The 22,341-nt window shown below is 33.9% G+C and overlaps 1 protein-coding gene across 1 annotated transcript; it reads right to left on the bottom strand.

Annotated features, from left to right (window-relative positions):
- Positions 1-501: 501 nt before the first annotated feature.
- On the bottom strand, positions 502-22,034 carry LOC112056524 (fringe glycosyltransferase). Its single transcript, XM_024096965.2, is given in 9 exon segments — positions 502-1,201; positions 1,911-2,088; positions 2,587-2,657; positions 3,053-3,138; positions 3,777-3,924; positions 12,633-12,735; positions 13,361-13,409; positions 21,671-21,967; positions 21,969-22,034. Coding segments are annotated over 9 exon segments (1,038 nt in total). The 5' UTR covers positions 22,020-22,034; the 3' UTR covers positions 502-1,146.
- Between the last annotated feature and the right edge of the window lie 307 nt (positions 22,035-22,341).

Below are 22,341 nucleotides of genomic sequence, written 5' to 3'. Positions count from 1 at the left end.
AGCTGTCGCCAGACATCTCGTTGCGATTTGCGACGTGTTCACGTAATGCATATCATTTGTATTCTATTGGTGCGGACATTTGTTTTTTTTTTATCTTGACCTCTACTGTTTGTGACTGCACACTTTTTAATATCGATGACAATTTTTTTTCGACGTGTGGCAAAGACCTGTGGTTATACAGCCTGTTCGATCGTCTTGAATTATATTATATTGTAGCTTAAACGCACTGCTCCAATGTTGGTTGACGGTCTTAGCCCTCATTCGTACGAGAGTTTTTTTAACGGACGTTAAAAAAGCGTTCAAATAATGTATGAAGTTAAATGAAGGTCTATTTCCAACACTCAAAATTGAAAATGCAACACTGCTTGTGCATTGAAACCATAATAGGGCGAAAATGTTACTCATGTAAATGCAGTAAAACAGCATAACTTATCGTCTAGCAAATTATTATACTTTTGTGACATCAGGTTTTCCATGGATGTTGTCAAATAAAAGAAGTAGTAAAAATTACAATTGTTTATTTGATAAACAACCTATCAAACAAATTCATAACATAATCTGACTGGAAGAAAGTTTAAATACATTTATTAGTACATCTAAGTAATATAAACAAAGCTTAACGTTAAATATAATTTAATATCACAGTTAAGGTTTTCATTAATCATAAAACTATACAACACAAATGTTTAATACATCGCGTAAACAATTACTTTGAAACAATGATGTTAGAAGAAAAAAGAGGTAGATAAGTTATACGCGGATCGCAAGTGGTACGTTAAACTATGTTAATTAGCAAACCTGAGCTTAGTTGATGGACTGTATCCGCGCCGCTGTAGTAAATATCGAATGTTTATTACCTATCTACCCCTTTTTAGGGTTCCGAACGTATTTCTTCTAACATCATTGCTTTTAAATATAAAATTTAGATTTGTACAAAGACTGTTAACCAATATCACATATCACACAATGTTTTATACTCATAAAATATTTAAAGGCTTTATTGCACCTACCTACTTACAATTTATTTAGATCTTTATGGAATAGTACAGTATGAAAACTAAACTCTTTGCTAAGGTGATAGGAATGTAAAAATAACATTATTTGTGGATAATTTAAACAACTTTAGTTAATTTTTTGATCTTGGTACTATCTCGGACAAAATTTGAAGTGTGGAAAGAGGAAACAATGCAGCGAGAGGAACCTGCAACAAATAATTCCCATTATACTTAAGTTAGGTACTTAAATAATCAAATGTACCTCTTTCTTGTAGCACGCAAAAAAATCTGTTATTAAGGCAATTATAAATCAAATTTGGTAAGCAGGTCCAATCTAGGTAAAGTCGGGTAGGTCTCTAGTCATAAAAACACTACATGAAGACTAGAATTAGTGTTTTCATGTAGCAAAATTGTTTACTTCTTCCTTTGACTTCCTTGTTTTCTGCCACTTCAATTTGGCCTTCAAGGTTAGAATGGATAGGTATATTTCAGGTAAAAGCGCTACTACCTACAACTTAGACTGCTTACTGTCTTATGAAGTCATTACTCGTAGGTTTAAGTAATTATACATTATAGCAGTAAAGAGCTGCTCTATTTAACGAGTAACTTAATTCTAACACCGCGTATTCTAAATGCTCTACTATATTGTATTTTCAACCAACTCCAAAAAAAAGAGGAGGTTTTCAATTTAAGGCACATGTTTTCTTTTTAAAGTTTGTTATTTCATAACTTCGTCATTTATTAATCAATTTTGAAAATTCTTTTTTCGTTTGAAAGAGTATACTTCCAGATTGGTACCATTTAATTTTCATGAAAATCGGTTGAGTAATTTTGTGTTAAAATCAGATTAGCTAAAATACGTCTTTAAAGTCGGTTCCACGTTTACGTTAAAAGGATTATATTATGTAGTCTTACCTAGTGGGATCATATCTATGGTTGAATCCGGGAACATTGATGACGTTCCAACCTTTGGCTGTTTTTGAGTAACTGAACGATATTTGGTCTCGAAAAGTTTCAGGATTCAGTAGTTTCATTTGCTCCAAATGTGAATGTAGTTCTGGCAATCGGGTCAAGTTTTTCTCCATTAGATGTTCTGTAACAATAATCCAATTTAATTTTCCACTTTTTCCATCCGCAATATCAATTATTTATGAACCTAATAAAATCCAATTTAAAAACATAATAAATAACTTATAAATGAAGCCTTCTTAACATGACATAAAATTAAAGTTGTTTTAGACGCGAAAACATTATATTCGAAGACATTAGATCAGATGGAAATAATTTACTTTCTTTTGTTCTGGAGTAATAAAATGTTTAGCGTTACAGTACGATATCGTGTAGAAACCGAAAAGAATGTAGATTTTCATCCTCATCTTAATAAGTTGGCCCGCTTGCATCTTAGAATGCATCATCACTTACCATAAGGTGAGATTGTAGTCAAGGTCAAAATTTTTGATTAATTATTTCTGTTTGCCTTTTAATACAAAATTATTGAACAAATGTTTCCAAGTACATAGAAATATCAGCGTTTAAACTATTAAGTTAATATTAAGCAAAGTTTCAATACACACATAAATAAAGATCTTACCTATTATATAACCCAAAGTGACATCATCCGGAAATCGAATACTCTCACAGATACTGATGAATCTGCCACCACTGAAAAGAGGCTTAAAATTAGAATCTGCACTTATAATTTTAAACACATACAATAATGTATGACAAACAAAGATATTATACTATAGATAAGTCACGCGTCGAAACTGAGGCCGACAAAATGGTTAATTGTCTTAATTTCATTTAGTCTCATTGTAAACAACGAAAGTAATTTAAACAAATAATACCTAAATATTGTCTACAATATCGAGTTGTGTGTGTGAGAGTTAAAAACCATAATTATATACATAATGTAATATAAGTAAATATAAAATTGTGTAGATATGTGTGCGCTCAGTGCATTTGCTAAATTCGGATCACTTTTTGCGTGTAGGCACGCAAAAAGTGATCCGAATAATAGTAGAAAATCTTTGACGACAAAGATACATATATCATACCTTGCAATCGGTAACATTTTTAAAGCTAAACTCCTGCTTAGACATATTCCGGCACCACCGGTTGCGAACCAAAAAGTGTATAATAACTGAAACAATAGAAACTTAGTTTAATATTGACAGTTATAATAAAAACCAAGTTATTTTAATAAAACAACAGCACAAACAAAACTAATAATTGTATAAAGGATCTAGTTAGAGTACGCTCGCGATTTCGTCTTTTCTTTTTATTTTAGGAATAGAAAGTAGCCTATGTTCTGCTCCAAGGTCCCATTTATTATAATACCAAAATTCATCTGTATCGGTTCAGCCGTTTAGCCGTGAAAAGGTAACAGACAGACAGACTTACTTTCGCATTTATAATATTAGTATGGATGATAAAAGAGATTGAAATGGCAAAATACTGTGATTAGCTATTATTATCTTAATTACCTACTTTTAAAATTCAAATATATATTATGTTTATAGATTTTAACAACTAACGTAATATTGTTTATAAGAAATATATATAAAAGCGTGTGTGTGAGTCTACGAGCAGACCTAAGCAGACCTACCACGACATATTTTGAGACGAAAGACCAAATGTCGGTCAAGAGTGACGAATATATCGCTGTCTCTTTCGTTGCACTGGAACGAAAGAAACAGAGCGATAATTCAACTCCACCGCTATTGGTCGACAATGCCTTTTTGTTCTCATGAGATTTTTCGTGCTAGGTTAAATATTTACCTCGTTGGTAGGCTTCTTGAACATATCTACAGGTTTGTTCACAGAAGTTTTCCCGAGATACCAGTCTTCTTGATGATTGTACTTCTGCAGCACGGCGACCAAGCGCGGAATATTGACGTAGTTGTCATCGTCGAAGTGACAAAACCACCTGACGGACAAATACAAATTTCTATATTAATATTTGTAATATTCTTAATTTTTATACGACGAAAAACAGAGAGAAGATTAACAATTCGACATGTATACTTTTTTTTAATGTATGATCATCATTATCAACCCATATTCGGCTCACTGAGCTCGAGTCTTCTCTCAGAATGAGAGGGGTTAAACCAATACTCCACCACGCTGGCCCAATGCGGGCCTTCACACACACAGAGAATTAAGAAAACAGTCTGGTGTGTAAGTTTCCCCACGATGTTTTCCTTCACCGTTTGAGACACGTGATATTTTAATTTCTTACAACTAAAAGTTGGAGGGGCATGCCCCGGACCGGATTTGAACCTACGCCCTCCGAAATCGGAGGCAGAGGTCATATCCACTGGGCTATCATGTATGATCACGTGTAACTTTTAACAGATTAGTCCCATTTTGATATATATTTTTGTAAGTATATAAGTCGGTGCTAAGCCCGCATGGTGCTGGAATATTCGTTACTGAAAAAAATCACATGGAAGAAAAAAAGAATGTCTGAGAAACAAAATTCTCTATGATAGATACCTACACCTACACCTCAGAGTGATCAATAGGTAGAAAACATTATAAATGTTATTTAACTCTTATAGTTATTTCGTGGATACGTTAGGGTTTTGTAGTCATTTGTATTTAAAAAAAAATATAGGTATAACCTATATTTAGTTGATACGCTGCTATTATATTATTTATAAATTTTGCATACACGATGTTTTAATAATAATAGAAGACTTGAAAGTGTTTTGCCTACAACGATCACAAAAAGAAAATTTCATAAAAACTACTCGAGGGACTTGACTCTTGTAACAAAAGTTATACTTCCGAATCAGTTCTTAACTACTGACTATCTGAAATTTCTTTACAAGTATAATAATTAGGTATAGCTAGTTTGTAGTGACTCAGTCGAGAATAATAAGTATAATATCATCTTTATTATTCTACTCGCAAAGACTGTCGACAAAAAAAAACAAATAAAATAAAACCAACAGCTGCGAGGCTCAATTCTCGATGCATTTATTAATAAAGAAAAGATAAAATTGCATACGACGCGAATAAAAATATCTTGAATGAATTATGAGCGCGCGAAGAATTTGCATTCGTACCAGTAATAAATGTATTCTGTGCAGTTATAATTAGTCGAGCAGTATAATTTGCTGATATTACGGTGAGCTCAAATAACAGGAGCTCCGACCGCGCAATTTGAGACCGCGTATCGCAAGATAGCGTACGACCACAGATTAAGAATAATACACAGAAAGGGCACGGAGCACGACTGTGTCGTAGCCGTTACAAATACAAAATTCAAAAACGAGTACATTCTCGAGTCAGTACGCTACTTTTCTTGAATAATATTGAATCGGTAATTTGCAATATTATTCAAGAAAAAATGGCGTCTTATGTTTTTAAATATTTTTAAAACTGTTCACCAATACCAATACTAAAGAAATAGGATGGAGTATTTTTTATTGGTAATTATTGATTATTATGATATATTGATTTACGTAATAATTGTTAGTGTTAAATACAAATTATGAAAAAAGTTTGTATATGCGTATGTCACGGAGACGCGTGGCGTTTGGGGTTTTTGTAGGTTTTACCGGCTTTACCACGCTGCTTGTAAAGACTGATTCTGCATCATTCTTTATTCTGTGCGTACGACATAATGACCACCGATGCAAGTCATAACGTGGATCAGGTTTCGGTACACCAACCTAAAGATAAGCTTAACAATCTTCCATTAGTTTATGTTTTGTTCCGTGAAAAAGAGATTTTAGGTTTCAGTTTAATGACACTAGGAAATAGGTAACCCTATGTTTCTATTATGATTAAATAATAATAATATAATAGTTAAAAAAAAACTAAAAAAACGCCCACGCACTAAAAATTACAGATGGAGTTTTCTGACAGCAAACCCTTTCATTTGGTACCCATATCGTGGGTGCATTTCAAATAGCCTGTCCGTCATCTTGGACGTCCGCCATATTGGATTTAAATCACGTGACTATTGTTTTCGTATTCTTGACCAGCAAACCATTTCATTTGATATCCATATCATGAGGGTGGATTTCAAACAGCCAGTCCGCCATCTTAGGGAGGCCGCCATATTGGATTTGTAAAACGTTTCTTAGCTAGTCATATATTGTCATCAGAACTCAGAGCATGTGTAAAATTTCAAATTAAGATTCCAAGATTTTCTTACATACATAGTTAGTTACAAATGAAGCAAATATAACGACCCGGCACTAGAAAACGAAGTATTTGTCGACCCCTCTCTAAGCGAACTGACGACGTCAAACCAGTCGCAGGGTTTGGTTGGACGAAAACAGCTACAAAAGGCTTATGTCCTGCAGTGAACGTCCTTCCGCTAATATGATGATGAAGGAAAAAGCACTAAATGAAATTGATTTCGACTTTTTTATTAGTAAATTTAGTAAGTTACTTCATTATATTAAAACCTATTTTCTATTTTAAATCACAGTAGATACAATTACTAGCAAACAATCAACGGGGCAAACATGAGCTTTTCTAACAAAGCAGGTAGGTAATGGAGACAATGCGGTCGTAAATATCCTGGAAGGGATTAATGTTTACGAGTTCCAACGCGATGCAAGTTCCAAATCTCTTCCCCACCTCAACCCCCTCTTTAGGGTACCCTTCATTTAGAAAAATAAAAACGGGACAGAAAATCGAAAATATTGTCAAAATATAGGTCTGCTGATGTTTCGGCCTGATAGCGACCAAAGATGTACCGCCAAGTCAGTTAATGATTCATAACATTTCCACGTAAAATCAATGAAGAACGATTTTTTTAAATTTCAATGTAGGATGAACAAAGAAAAATCCGTAATAACAAACGGCACTACAACTCACAGAATAGTTAGCGACGTTGCAAGAACCAGCTCATGACTAAGGGCCCCGTATGAGTTCGAAATTAGTCTGGCATACTCCGACGTTGTATCACGTGAGTTTTAGCCGTTTTTGTACAATAATAAATTAATACGAAAAACACTCACAATAATTTAATTTATAAAATAGTAAGCAAAGTATTACTAACTACCAGAGGCGATGGGTCCTAACAACCAGATTCCTACTGGGTTACCTTTTAAAAATCCACGAGTTCTACGGACGCAAATAATTTAACGTACTCAGTCACAAACATAGTCAGACTAAAAAAATACATGAACGGGTTACCTACAAGACAAGTTCAGTCTTCGCTACTGTTAACTACTCTATTGTTCTAGGTACTAACCTAAAGTTTTCTATCGTTCAGGGAAGTAACACTACCAAGCAACAAGTTTCATTGGCAGGGCTTACAATTAGGGATGTTGTTTTAGAAGAGTACATCCAATTCTAAGAGTGATTATGATATTTATGATGATGATTATAAAATGAAACATAAAGACAGTCCCATTTAAACCGTATATATGGTAAACTGGCTCGTAAAGCGAAACAAAAACTTACAGAATGTAGAAGTGGCGTGACTTTAATCTTACCGCTCATGTTTTACAGTGATGCTTGATGGGCTTCTAAAAGGACACTATTTTAATGAAAGTTTAATCTCCCTCTGACTGAGTGTTAAATATTTAAAAAAAAAGCTGACTGGGAAAAAGAATGGTCCTAAAAATATGAAACAAGAAAATATTATGACATCTTTAAAATTGTTATCAATCATCTTTTAAAAATGTTAGAAAAGGAGTGCTTCCACCAATTTTCCTTAAGCTTGTGAGTTATGAATGTGGAACCAGTGGACAATTAAGACTTGCCAACGAAACCTCATTTGTAAGATTTAGAACCTAATTAGAAGTTATAAAGGATCAGATGTTATGATCTACATATCAAAATTGTCAAAATTACTAGTATGTACTATTATGTATTCTACTATGTATTCTTTACAAGTTAGCACTTGACTATAATCTCACCACGGTAAGTGATGATGCAATCTAAGGTGGAAGCGGGCTAACTTGTTAGGAGGACGATGAAAATCCACACCCCTTTCGGTTACAACAGGACATCGTACCAGCCAGATCTGGACCAATTAAAAAAACTTCAATCGGCCCAGCCGGGATTCGAACCCAGGGCCTCCGTCTTGTAAATCTACCGTGCCCACCACAGCGTCACGGAGGCCGTCAAAAACAAGCAGTCGGGTAAAATTGGTATTCGAAATACGATATTTATCAGTTATCAGACGCGCCGCGCAATATTTTCTGCTATCAAAGTATTATCATCATCCATTGCGGTTTTCCTTTGCTGTGCTATAATTAAAATAAATCAGTTGGAATGAAAAATGTTTTTATACGAAGTTTTTCAATTTACTGACAATATTATACGACCTACATTATGAATTTAATGGGCATAAATAATGCGTTCAAAGTTACAATGTACAACTTTATATTGTTAAAGAATCGAGAATTGTTGTTAGCGGGATTTTGGATTTAGTTTGTATGATATCAAGATTCATTTTCCAATGGCAAGTATTACAATAAACTGTAATTTTATTATATTCGCTTTAAAGCGTTTAATTTGAAACGGCAAATTGGCTATTAATTAAAGGTTTGGTTTTAACGGCATTGTATCGATTTTTTCATCTAAAGATGCTGGATTATATAAACTACCATAGAGTTACATTTTTAAAGGGATTTTCAAATATAATTAAGATTTTATCAAAATCGGTTTTATCAAAATGTCTGATCGAATGTTGATTTTTGTTACGAAATAGGCTTCGAAAATACTGGACCGATTTTAAAAGTTCTTCCACCAATCGAAAGCTACATTATCGGTGAGTAGCACTGGATACAGAAATGGGAACTACGGGGGTCTACTATCCTCATCATCATCAAAAAATCGTTCTTCATTGATTTTACGTTTAAATGTTATGAAACATTAACTGAATTGGTGGTACATCTTTGGTCGCTATATTTTCTATTTTCTGTCCCGTTTTTATTTTTCTAAATAAAGGGTATTCGTCATATACATATAATATGTATTTCCATCTGTTAAACTTCCTGTGAAATTCGTCTCAGAAAGCGACACTGTCGTGATTACGCTTGATTTTCAACGATCATGGACAAATTATGGGTCATTAGGTCCTATACATGCTCGGAATCACGTGTATTGGTCCATCAAGCAGATGGAGTATAGAAGCTATTAGACTGAATTGTCACTTAACGACAGCACAAACATTTAAGGAAGACATTCTTAACCCTGCAAATAAATGTGGAGAAACCAAACAAATAACAATAAATAGATAGAAAATAGATTCAAGTCCTTAGAAAACAAATTGAGCAAGGATGATTACTCAAAGAGGAATATACAAAAGTAATAAATGAATATCTGAAATTAGGTTATATGACTTAGGTAAGGTTAGGTTAATGAAGACTGCGATGACTCTCTACCTACCCCACCGAGCTGTAGTGAGAGAAGATAAAGACACCTCAAAGGTGCGTGTATGAAATGAAATGAAATGAAATTTTATTTGCCTAATACACGTATACAAATGGTGTTTTACAAGTATAATTAGTCACAGTGTAGTCTATGATGTATCAGTAAAGGGTTCAAATGGATTTAGTTTAGACAGATAACAGAGAGACACTCAAGAATATTAAAAAATATACTTAACGAACATGTGGTCAATTGTAATAGAAAAGAATCATTTTAAGTTGTGAGATATTTTTCTAGCGCTGCAATAGAATTCTTTAAAAGCCAACACAAACAGCGTACAAAGCCCAAAGCAGAATTAATGTGTTGATATAAAGTAAAATTAAACAATACAGCATGGGAACACGACGTTTACCCCGAATTCTAACAAAAACAATTGTAGAAGGTCCGGGTTAAGCGTGAAAATGATTGTGAGCCCAAAATAATATTGGACTTGCTCTCGAAAAACCATTAGCTCATGTTGTGTTTATTCAAACCAGGTGGGCTGAGATTAAAGGGCCGAGGACACAGCTTAAGCGGCAGTTAAGAATTCATCGACTTCAATGGCTCGGTAAACGTTTAGGGTAAGCAGACGTATGACTTTCAGCATACAGTATTTTAAAATACTCTAGCGTACTATACCGTGGCTAGTTACCACCTTACCGACAAAGATGTACCGCCAAGCGATTAAGCGTTCTTGTACACATGTTTTCTGTGGTTCCGGTACGATGTCGTGTAGAAACCGAAAGGGGTGTGTTTTCATCCTCTTCCTAACAAGTTAGCCCGCTTCCATCTTAGATTGCATCATTACTTACCATCAGTTGAGATTGTAGTCAAGGTCTAACTTGTAAAGAATAATATATAGTATTATAGAATACTCTTTGCAATCCTTTATCGGTGATCCTGACATTTGTTGTCCTATAGCAAAAAACTGTATCATGGTCTGCAATCGCATTACTTTTCATAACCATTATTAGTGTAACTTAACCCTACAATGGTAGCGTATTTACATATTTTTATTTAACCCACACCCATAGTGCCATTTTTTGACCCAGTTTAAATGAGGGGGTTCTCAATTCAAGTCTATGTCTAGTACATCATCGGGTTAACATCGCCTTCAAACTGATCAACAATTAGAGGATAATATGATATATAGAACATATATGATGCTTTAGTCAGTACGTTTTATGTTTTTAAAGTCGGTTGAATTTTCTTTTATTATTTTTTTTAAATGGAGCGTCAAGATGACATCAAGCGGGTTACAGGAAGTCGTTGCATATATTTAAAAGAGCAGTCCAGCAGTGGAGACCTTCTGCTGATAATAATGACGGTGATCAACCGTAGGTCTGATAATATATTAAAGGCCTTGTCTCATTGTCTCATTCAACTAAGTTCCAAAAGATCACATTATGCCTTAGCAACAGGTGTCATCACATTCTCATACAACCAGTTATCAAAAGAGAGATACGTGAAGCAATTTCATCCCCGCATAGCTCATTAAAGTTGTCAAACAATAGCTCATGTTCGTTGATTCAGACAAGCTTCTAAAAACAGAAGTTGAGAGCATCTTGTTTTTAGTAAAAACAAAAACGCTCTTAACTTACGTTGTAAGTAAACTGGTCCTGGAATTATACCGTGTTTATTTTGGTCTTCAAAATTAGGTTCAAATATTATTTCTGTAATGCCGACGCTCGAGTAGGTATCATCTGGACGTTTTGGTATTTAGCTTGTCATTGATATGAGTCTTGTATTGTCGAGTGTGTTATTTTGAACATTTTTTTACTTTTGGGTGTTAAAAAAGTGATTTTCAGTTGTTTTTTGAATTGCAGAGGTTTGTTATTCTCTATTATTATATTCAAGTATAACCATAATTTTAAAACGGTGTCTACTTAATGACAATACACTGAAAAGTTGTATATTTTAGTTGAAAAAAGTAACTTTTTAGCGTATTAAATGACAGTATTTTTATATAAAACGATGGTAATCTTAAGAAACATTAATACAACATTATAGCATATATACACACTTTTACTTTTATCTCGAAAAAATCCATGGTTCCCGAGGGATTACTGAAAAACTAAATTCCACGCAGACGAAGTCGCGGGCGTCCGCTATTCTATAATATAATTAATACTCACGATAGTTTAAATTATAAAATAAAATGATGTTGCCTTAATATGGAAAACGCCCATACAGTTAAAATTTAAAAGTAAGTACTGATACGAAATGATACAAAAATTAATGATTACTGACGTAAAGAATAGATAGTAAAGTCCACAGGCTTCTCCACTAGTCAATAAAGTATGGTCCTGATAAATTATATGGGCAAATAGTTAATCAGGCTATTGAGAGCAAATAAAATAACAATAAATTATATTATTATTAAGAAACAATTTCGCATTGTACCAACTACTTGTGATTAATTAGGTATTCGATCAAGTGTACGTTAATTAATGAACTTGCCTTTGTTAATTGTATATTATACATACCTATAATACACCTGATATAATATTATGGTATGATTAATTACACACAATATCTCGTGACACTGTAGGCAGTGAGGGTACGCTTATAAATTTGGCTTTAATTGCATTATAATTAGTGGGCAATTAGTGGGAATTTTTGATGATTGTACAGGTATAATTTATGATAGGATAATTTTGATGACTAGCAAATGGCAGTGACTTCGTTCGTGTAAGTAAAGTTCTAGTTTCCTCGGATGGCTTCTTTTCTATATGACGGTTGTGATAACGCTAGAGGGGTCAAAAATTAAAAAAAAAATCAAAATTAATTTATTTCAAGTAGGCTCAGTTTACAAGCAGTTTCGATACTTCAGTTATTAGTTCAGTTATCAGTATTTGTAAAGATTCTACCACCGGTTCGGAAGGCAGATTCTGATGAGAAGAAACCGGCTGGAACTAAATAACATTACAATTTAATAAAATTAAGTTATTTTTAGGTTATTAAGGAACCCAACACTTGAAATAGGTAAATGGTGGATGGTGAGTAATGAAAACCTAACCGATGTAACCGAATTTGAATGGTGACACAAAATACAGATTATCTAAGTGTTATTATCATAACTACAACTGCTATTATCCTTAAGTTCGCGTTAAAAAGCTTTTCCATTTGAAAATGTCAGTGAAATGCACCGATTTAACTTAAAATTTATTTTAAAACTTACAGTTAAACTGCTCTCGATGTCTGTGAATGCTATGAAGCTATGCTATTTATTGCAACAACTTTACTTACTTTTTACCGCTCTCGAGAAAATGATCGTACTCCACGGACATTTTGCAACAGAGGTGTTTTAGCTGGTGTGACGCCGAGCACTTCGTGTTTACCATGTGACCGTCTGCGGACAAATAAACACAATTTAAAACCTTATTACCCAGCGATTGAGTTGTATTTCAAACGAATCAACGTCATTGGGAGTGTTTTGTAGCAATGAACTCAATTGCTCCACTGAAATGAGATTTGAAATTTTCAAACTTTGATGGCACCGCACATATAAGGAAACGTGACATTCGTTTTCTGATGTACCGTGCTGGGAAGTTTTTGGAAATGTAATTTCAAAGAGTGAAAATTTCTGACAACAAACCCATTATAGCGGGATATTATACTTCAGCCCATATTTGGCTCACTGTTCAAGTCTCTTCTGAGCACGAGTCTCTCGAGACTTGAAGGAAAAATCGCGATCAACAAAAAATGCCGTCATGTCGGCAGCGCCGCAAGCATGTGGGTATATCGGACCGTGTGTGGTTAGTTACCACACAAGTTATTTCCTTTCAGAACCCAAGTAAGTAACAATTTCTGAAATCTTGTTTCATTAATCGATCTTATAGATAAAGCGGATATTATTATTTTATTATTCAATGAATAAATTTCTGATCTCCGCCTCAGCGCGCCCTTGAGCCTTTAAGCTTCTGGAGCTTTCATGGAAGAAAAATAATATTAGTATATTAAAAATCTATACTTACTGGTTTGATTTTGGTGTCGTGGGTTGTCTGTGTCGGTGAAAAACCATGTCTGAAACAAAAGAAAACCACATAAGTACCTATTATTGTTTAATAATCTATTTATTTTCTAAGGTTTAGTCAAATTAGCTCATTAGTTGGCATTAGGCGTCAAGGTGTAACAAATATGCCTGTATATCTGATAAAGTGGTAAGCATAGAAATCATAATGCTGTGATATTGTAATGCTATTAACGCCTTAATCAGTGAAAAAATCGTATTAACACTGCTGCTCCTCACAATAAGCTCTTTAATTTGATACCCATATTGCAGTATTCGATTTTCTTTTTGCCTTAAGTCACCGGACAGACGTCATGTTCGTTTTTTTTTTATTTTCACCTATCTAAGTACACTTGACTTATCAAGACGAATCCAACAATATCTTAAATACGTAAATCATCGGTTTGGAAAATATGAGGTAATAGAGAATATAACATAGTTACATATAATATTACATAGTTATATACATTATACAAAAATACAAGATACGAGCGAAAAACGTAGCCTTTCTTCGGAGTCGGATAAAAATAAAAAAAAACAAAAATATATAGGTAATAGGTATGAACAAAACGTGTAAAGAACGTTAGCCAACTATCCGATAAAGTTGAGAGCTTAAAAATCACATTGGCGTGATATTTTAGCGCTAGCTAAAAGTCATAAATATCCTTCACGCCTGGAACGGTAAACAAAATCATGTTAACTCTACCAGATAGAACAGGATTGTTGACTTACAAAATAACACCTTTAAAAAATATCATGATAGCCGGGGTCAAAAATGCGGTGTCAAGTTTTATGTAAACCTAGCTGACGGCGTGCGGTTTCACCCGCATGGTTCCCGTTCCCGTAGGAATACGGGGATAAATATAGCATATAGCCTTCCTCGATAAATAGGTTATCTAACACTAAAAGAATTTTTCAAATCAGACTATCTTAGCCCCTGAGATTAGCGCGTTCAAGCAAAAAATCAAACAAACTCTTCAGATTTATAATATTTAGTATAGATTAGTAAGTATAGACTTTAGATTAGTGGCACATAATTTTCCTCCTAAGCCTCCCCCCCCTCCCCCTCCTAAGGTATTAGGACATTAACTTAGCCTATAGTTGCGACTACAGATAACGTATTTTAGGGCGGCTTTTCATAAAGACTGCTATGAGCAAAATGATACTTTTATGCAAAATTTAGTCTTACACAGAGGATATTCACTTATATGAACGTAAAAGGGAATAGGCATTTGTCTAATATTTTGATTAATAAATTATTTACATTTATTTAAATCACTCGCACATACTGTGAAAAATATTATAATATGAAGCGCTTATAAACCGGGAGAAGACAAGAAACTAATAAATATTATCACCTACAAATTCGTTAACTATTTAATATTGATAAGCTACTATCTTTTCAAACGAGTTTAAATCTTGTAAATAGTCAAAAATTTCATGTTTATTCATTAGATAATTTTAAAAAAGGTTGTATTTTAAGGCTTTTATTTTGCATTTCGCTGGATGATTTCGGTAAGATTATGTAGGTACGCTTATAATATAAATCTTGCTTCTACCAGTCATAATTTAGCGAAAGGCCGCTCTAATACAATATATCTACTGTAATTACTATATGTGCCTTAGTTAATGTCCTAATACTCTCTCTCTCTCCTCTTCTTTCCAGAGGTAGCGGTGTAGAAGGAAAATTGGTGTGAAACATCTATAGCCGCACGTAAAACCAATTTCTGACGTGGCGACGCATGCCGCATGGTATATGATGGTATATATACAGTCTATATGCAGTAGTGGGGTCGGTGTGGCGACGCGTCGCCATGTGCTATTTTATTTTATCAAATAAGACTTATTTAGTTCCTATTACAATCTGTTATTTTCTACATATTACTTTTACAAAATAATTTCATTTCACATTTTTTTTAGTTATACTAAGCACAACTTACTTAACACAATCAAGTCAAACTGTGAAATTAGGCATTCTTTATTTTCACTGATGACTCAAGACTTTAAGTAGGCTTGAGTCATCTTACAAAATTATAAATTATAATCAACCATTAGTAACTAAGAATGTTGTTATTTTCTTCATATTGAGTATGATAATTAAACTGTTCAACATTCCAAAATATCCTATAAAAGGAACTATTTTTATTATCATTACTTTATTCACGTTTCATTGAAATTTTTAAAATAAAAAAATTGTGTGTGTAAGCTGCGATTCACGAATGGAGTTTACTCTTACAGATCGACTGTCTAAATAGGTGTATGTTGCCCCGCAGCATACACTATGTACGTCTCAATACTTACGCCTGAAAAGTGAAAGGTGCGCAGAATAGGTTGCTGTCATTCGTTTATCGAATTTTACTGCCCAAATTTTTTTCATACTTGGGGCTTTCTTAAAAATCCATTCTTATGGAGTAATCTCCAAAAACGTTAGTTGTAGAAGGTACCTAATTAAATAGATCGTTTTAAATTGCCCAAAACTTCGACGGTTAGCAATTTATCCACAATATCCACGGTAGGTAATGAAGCAACCCAATTTACATCGATAGGGTTCCAAAGTTTGCTCATAATCTAAGTTAGGTAGATAGGTGTATTCATAACTTTCCGACGACTACTTCTAAAGATCATATTACTCAGACATCTTTGAGAAATGTTGTAACCAAATTTAGTTTTTAACTATTTTATGTTTTAAATAGAGATAAAACCTACGATATCATTAAACATGTACCAAAGTAATTTTTAATTACTTACTAAACTACGCATTATCGAAAAAAAATAACTCACAAACTAAAAAAAATTTGTTTATTGTTTTGACACGATCTTATAAAACATGAATGTAAAAAAGGCTCCAAGGAGAACTAGGTTCTTAGAATAGATGAATAATTTTTCATGTTAATTTTTATAAAAACAGAGCATTGGAAAAATATAGTTAATTTACAAGTCCATAACTTTTTTGAAAAATTAAAGAAAACCTTTTTTTGTTGACGGCAGTTTATTTTGCTATGCCTTAAAATTATTCTGTATTTTTTTTCTGATTTTTATCTGAGTAGGTACCCTTACTAGCGGCGACATGCCCGAGTTTCAGCGGCCGGCGGAACCCCATTTTCAGAGCAATATTTAGTTAAATATATATTTATCCAGACATTTGTAGGTTACAGTTTTTGTTAGGAAATTTCCTTTTCTTTTTGAATCTTTTGTCAGATTAGAAATATTTTAAATAGTTTTTGAATTATAAGTCAAAAACCGAACCCTTTTTTTATTTTTAGTTAACTTTTGCAATTTTTGCGAGCGGGCCTCCAATTTTTTCAAAACTACCCACATTCAATTTCGAATCGAATGACACTTCAACCATTTTCCTCAACCATAGGAGACGGAAAACATTTATTGACCTAAATGGCACATGTTAGCGTGTATTAACGAATAAAAATAATTATCATAGACCACATACTTATAACCACTCCTAACACTACCTACCGATGATGTTTTGACACTGGAGCTTAATGTTTTGCTTTCGTAAATTGATGAAGTCATTATTCGGATGATTTAGACAAGCGCCCCGAACGATACAAACGTTATTACAGATAAATATCCGGAGACTGCATTAATTTCACTGTTGGATACTGACTCGTTAATCGTAACTCGTTTCCCGAATAGGTACCAATCCTCAATTTCATTTTATCTTTATTATTAAAAGAGACCAACAACTGTGCTCGTATTTATTTACATTTGGATAATCCTTTATCGTTATGTATATTTATGTCTCTATCTTCAGACTTGGTAAGAAATGTTTCTGTTAATTTTATTTCGAAACTTTAGTTTTGAAAAAAGGTTTGATAAAGAATTATGTACGGTAGGTAATTCTTTTTTATTCTTCTTTCTTTATCTTTTTTAACTGACTTCATTTAATATTCGAGATATCGATTAACGATTTAGATTTACATTTGTCAATTTACCCAAAACAAAGACGAAACTTTTTACCCGATTGCAAGTAGGGTTATGTTTTTCGCGCGTATCTTGTATTTATGTAATGTTTTTTATTACCTCCACGTTTTTTTAGAGCGGCGATATGGATATCAAATTCAAGTGCTCATCAAGAGGATTTCAAAATCCTATATCATGGCCATATTAAAGAAACCTACAATTAGAAAACGTTATTTATTAATCACTATACAAAATACGCAAGGTTAACTAGGTGCAAGTAGGTTAGGCAGTCTGGCTTTTTAATTTTTTTAATAAAGGACTTGTATACTTAATGTAAACGTTAAACCTTTTAAAGGTTTATACCCCAAGGAATATAAACCTTTGTTGTTTATATTCCTTGGGGCAGGAACTAAATTTTTATTAATGAGCATGCCCAATGCCCATAGTGTTCATTTGCTCAATCTTTGTGTATGGAACATAATTATGTACAAAGCGAAACATGGTGGTAGGGTATTTTGTTTCCAAGCTTTCTTTGCACAATTCGGTGCGTCAGATAAAAATATGAATCTATATAACATTCTGATGAGGTTACCACCAGAAATTACCTAAATGTCTAACGTTTATCTATTCTGAAAAAATTACAACTCCTAAAGGTTTAAAAAATTATAACCTACGATCCGACATTCTCGAGTTCAAGGAACTTTACTTTGTTCTATAATAATGCAGTAATTCAAAACGGTAACAGGAACACACAAATAAAGTTAATGGCACATGTTGTAGCAGTCTTTTAAATTGGAAATTTGAAATTGGAAAATTGCTGGTTTTAATATGGTAACAATGGAACACGACGCCGAGGTCAGTCATGAACCGCTTTAGCTTCTTGAATCTGGAGCGTACATAATCGACCGTTAATCCGGACGAAGGACCATAAATAACTATTGTATGTATAAGTAGCTATAGTAGGGGAGACCGCGATTCGAAGTTAGGAGTTACTAAAGCATCATGGGGATCGACTATAATCGATTGTAGATCAGCTAGATTAGATTATAGGGCGAATAAATGGTTTTATAGCTGTATTTTTTTCGCCTTCTACGGTGGGAAAAAAATCTACAGATTTTAAAGACGATATTTATTAGTGCGGCTAACTGAAATCGTCAGAAGATATTAGCGATTATTTCCTTCAAAATAAAAAAAAACTAATATTTAAATAATGAAATAATTATAACAAACACACACCATATAATTGTTCACCAATAGGCAAGGCACCCAATAGAGTGGCGCTTGTTTTACTTTGTATCTTTGGAATCCACCCTTATGTTACACTTCAATCTTTAAATTTTTGAAATGCATATCTTTTAGCTTTAAACTAACCTTAACCTTGTCTGAGATGCTGGTTGAGTATTTCTAAAGTATTTTTTTTTGGTTGCCCTAAACGTATATCAATAAGGGCTCATACCTATATGGCAAAGGTACTCAATAGCCTGCAAGGCATACTTATATCACCCTATTTTCATCTGCCGTGCTCAGGAAAATCCATGAATTCCCCCTTCGGCTCCTCTACTATTGTAGGTATAGCTACATCAAAGGGTCTGCGCTCGCGCGTGTCTCGGCGCGCGCCGTCCACGTGACCGGATTGTTACCTTGCTTTCCCCTTTTTGTATCAAAAGCTCTTGGCTTCAGCTTATCGGTTTGATTTACGTACAGCTTAGTGAATAGAATGTTGATTCATTGAATTCATTTTACTTGTGCATTTTTTTCATTTTGTATTGTTAACGTTTTTTTTTTGTGTTTAATGGTACTGCGTTTGCGATGGTGTTTATTTGCGTGGGAATCCTACTTTATCAATATAAGTTAAATGTGTCTAATTTACTTTACTTAATATTAAGTAGGTAAGTATAATTTACCCACTTTTGCAAGTCTCTTTGGCTTTCAATGTAATCTTATCCTAAGTGTTCTGCGTTTGATAGAAGAGAGTTGACAAACAGCGAGTTGGTGTCTAAATCCAAGTGACGGTTATATTATAACGAATTAAAGCCAGCTGTCCTATTCACTATTTTGGTATTTAATAGGTTGATACTATTAAAATAAACATAAAATCAATTGACAAATTGTCATCTACCTACTTATGATATCCACCATTAGGCACCGGATGACATTTGTTAATTAGAATCTCAATTTCGTATAATATTATGTCAACTAGCATACGTGAAAGATAGTAAATTAGCTTGCAGACTAAATTAGCTTCATAATTTATATTAGCGGAGATTGTTGTTTTGACCAACGCTGGTCTATTGTGGGTTGGTAGATAATAATGTTTTGACTCAAACAATAACTATCGAATGTTAATGACAATGACCAAAAATTATGGCTTAATACGCTTCGAGGCACAAACAGCAGTTCGCAGTTCCGAAATCAAAAGTCTTTATAAGTACCATAGATGTTCAGTTCTCAGAAAATGATAGCAGTAAAGTTCGAGCTTATGAATCTCTTTTGTTCTAAGAAGTCGATAAGTTTGTTTACATTCTTCCGGTGCAATCCGATACCATGTTTGTTAAACAACTTACTAATAAGCTAATGTGTTTGTCTAATCAGCATTCGCGTACGGCTTGCGCTTGGCTTTACCATAAACAATTTGACCCAGTATAAGTAAAGATAAATGGACGAATAGAAGTATAATGTAGGTAGGTACTACGTAAAGATCATTGTAATTAATTCGTAATTTCTTTCCTAAGGTGTTTTTATTTTACACTAGTTTATTAAGAATAATAAATCCTAATGACAGTAAGTAAAGTTATCAAATTCATATATTCTATAATGGATCCCATTGATTGATGATTACATAGTTGAAAAGCAAAGGACATTGAACTCTTGGAATAAGATTATTCTGTCAAATGATATTCTGATAGTTTTACCAATAGATAAAACACAAATTAGTGTAAAATCATAGGTAAATCACTATTTTAGTGGGGGATGTAAGGAAACATAAACTAATGTTTTCATGTTGGCTATTTACTTATTTTAAGAAGTAATTGATTTTATTGACACGAAAACGAAAAGTAACCTCATGTAACCAGGTAGCATTTTGGTACCATACAAAATTTAATTGAATTATAGGCCAAGCTCAGTCATATTTCTGAATATTTTTAAGGCAATTAATGAAACAATACAATTCTGTGAACTTTTTCAAACGGAAAACACGTCCAATAAGTCAAGTTTAGCTAAACAAGTGTCTGACAAACAATTTAGATATCAGGTTTTACAAAGAACATGTTTTGGCAGATGTTGTCTCAGATGGGACGAGATTTTTGGACGATAGGTAAATTGATGACAAAGATAAGATCGTTAGGACAACCACATGTTGTTTTTTAATGGTTTTATATTTTCGCACATTAATAATTTACTTATTCTGACAAGTATTGTGACTGTTTCTTCTCGAAAATCCAAAGTAAAGAATCAGATTTTTACTTTTTTATGCTTTATTTCTTTGTATTGCATTATTTGACTACAGTCTGATTCCTTCTATTATATAGTAGTTATCCTTCATTTTTGTTTGACTCTTGCATCTTCAAATGTGATTGCTCAATTATAATGAGAAAATGGTTAGTTTGAATCGCAATTAAAGAAAGCTTCAAGTTGAATTTAATCTACCCACGAATACTTATCAAAATCATATTCAAAATCATTTAATCGTTTGAAAGGTTAGTGTCAACAAACACATTTAGATACAAACTTTGAAATTAAAGTTCATGTGAGTATAATTTTGAATGTAACTGCAAAAGTCAAGGTGGCGCCAAATTTTTGCCAATCGAAATAGTGGATAGAAGCAGGCGTTACTTTGCGGAAGTTCATCATGATTATATAATGATTTATTTATTTTGCTATCATCCGCGAAAATTCGGCGAACCCATGCGACAACGTCACCCAGGTCCGACAAAATACTCTCTACGTGCAATTGCACGTTGTAGAGTCAACATCTCCTGAGGATGCTCCGGTTTCGGGGTGAAACGTACGTAGAGAGTATTTTGTCGGACCTGGGTGACGTTGTCGCATGGGTTCGCCGAATTTTCGCGGATGATAGCAAAATAAATAAATCATTATATAATCGAAATAGGTTTATTAAATATTACATTTCACTTATAACGCAAGTGAATATTAATAAATTGTACAGAATCCCGTTTTTAAAGTTGTTAAATACGTTTTTTATGGAGATTGTATAAAGGCTAAAAGGAAGTCACTTACAAAGAACTATTTAATGCATTTAAACAACTATGTTTTGAATAAACTACAAATTTGGCGCAAACAAGAAGTGTAATTGCATAAGGTTAATATGAATATAAACACTTTAAGTAGAGCTTACCTGTTCTTTCGCCAATTGAAACCATGTCTTCAAAATTATCGGCAACCTCGAATACTGATAAAACTTAGTTGTCTTTACACTTATGAAAATGTCATCCAATGTTATGCTCTTACTCTGACCACTATCAAAAATACTCGTTTTCGTCACGGGCTCAATAGGTAAGTCCGCCACTTGCACTGGCCGACTTTCTTGGAAGTTGTAATTCACTCCGCCTTGATAAACAAGCAAACTGCAGTATCCCAAAGCTATGAGTAGCGCCGCAGCTTTGATTATCCTACGCCCACCCATGCCAGAGCCTGGCGCCACAGCGCTGATAATCTTGGCCAAGTCTTCGCACCTTGTCACTCATCTGTTGCACTTTATTATCGAAACACTAGATTTACAAAGACCGCTACAGAACAGCGCGTACGCGACGAAGAACGGTTACAAACTAAATATGTAGCACACACAGGCGGTCCGTAAACACACCCGCGCCCGTCGCACTTCGCAGCCCCACCACGTGTCGTGAGCGAGAGATCCGATATTCCTGTCTCCGTCGCTCGCATTCGGTCTACCTGCGCGTGCGCCTGTGCGCCGCCCGCGCAACCGCCGGCAGCGACACTCATGTCAATGGCTCAAGTAATTGTTGCCTTCATCTTTGGGTCCATCTTGGTGGTTATATGCTGCACTTT

Source organism: Bicyclus anynana, chromosome 5 (assembly GCF_947172395.1).
Source record: "Bicyclus anynana chromosome 5, ilBicAnyn1.1, whole genome shotgun sequence".
In the NCBI taxonomy this organism is placed as follows: Eukaryota; Metazoa; Arthropoda; class Insecta; order Lepidoptera; family Nymphalidae; genus Bicyclus; species Bicyclus anynana.
Note: the sequence above shows the minus strand (reverse complement) of the source record. Positions and strands in the feature narration are given on the sequence as shown.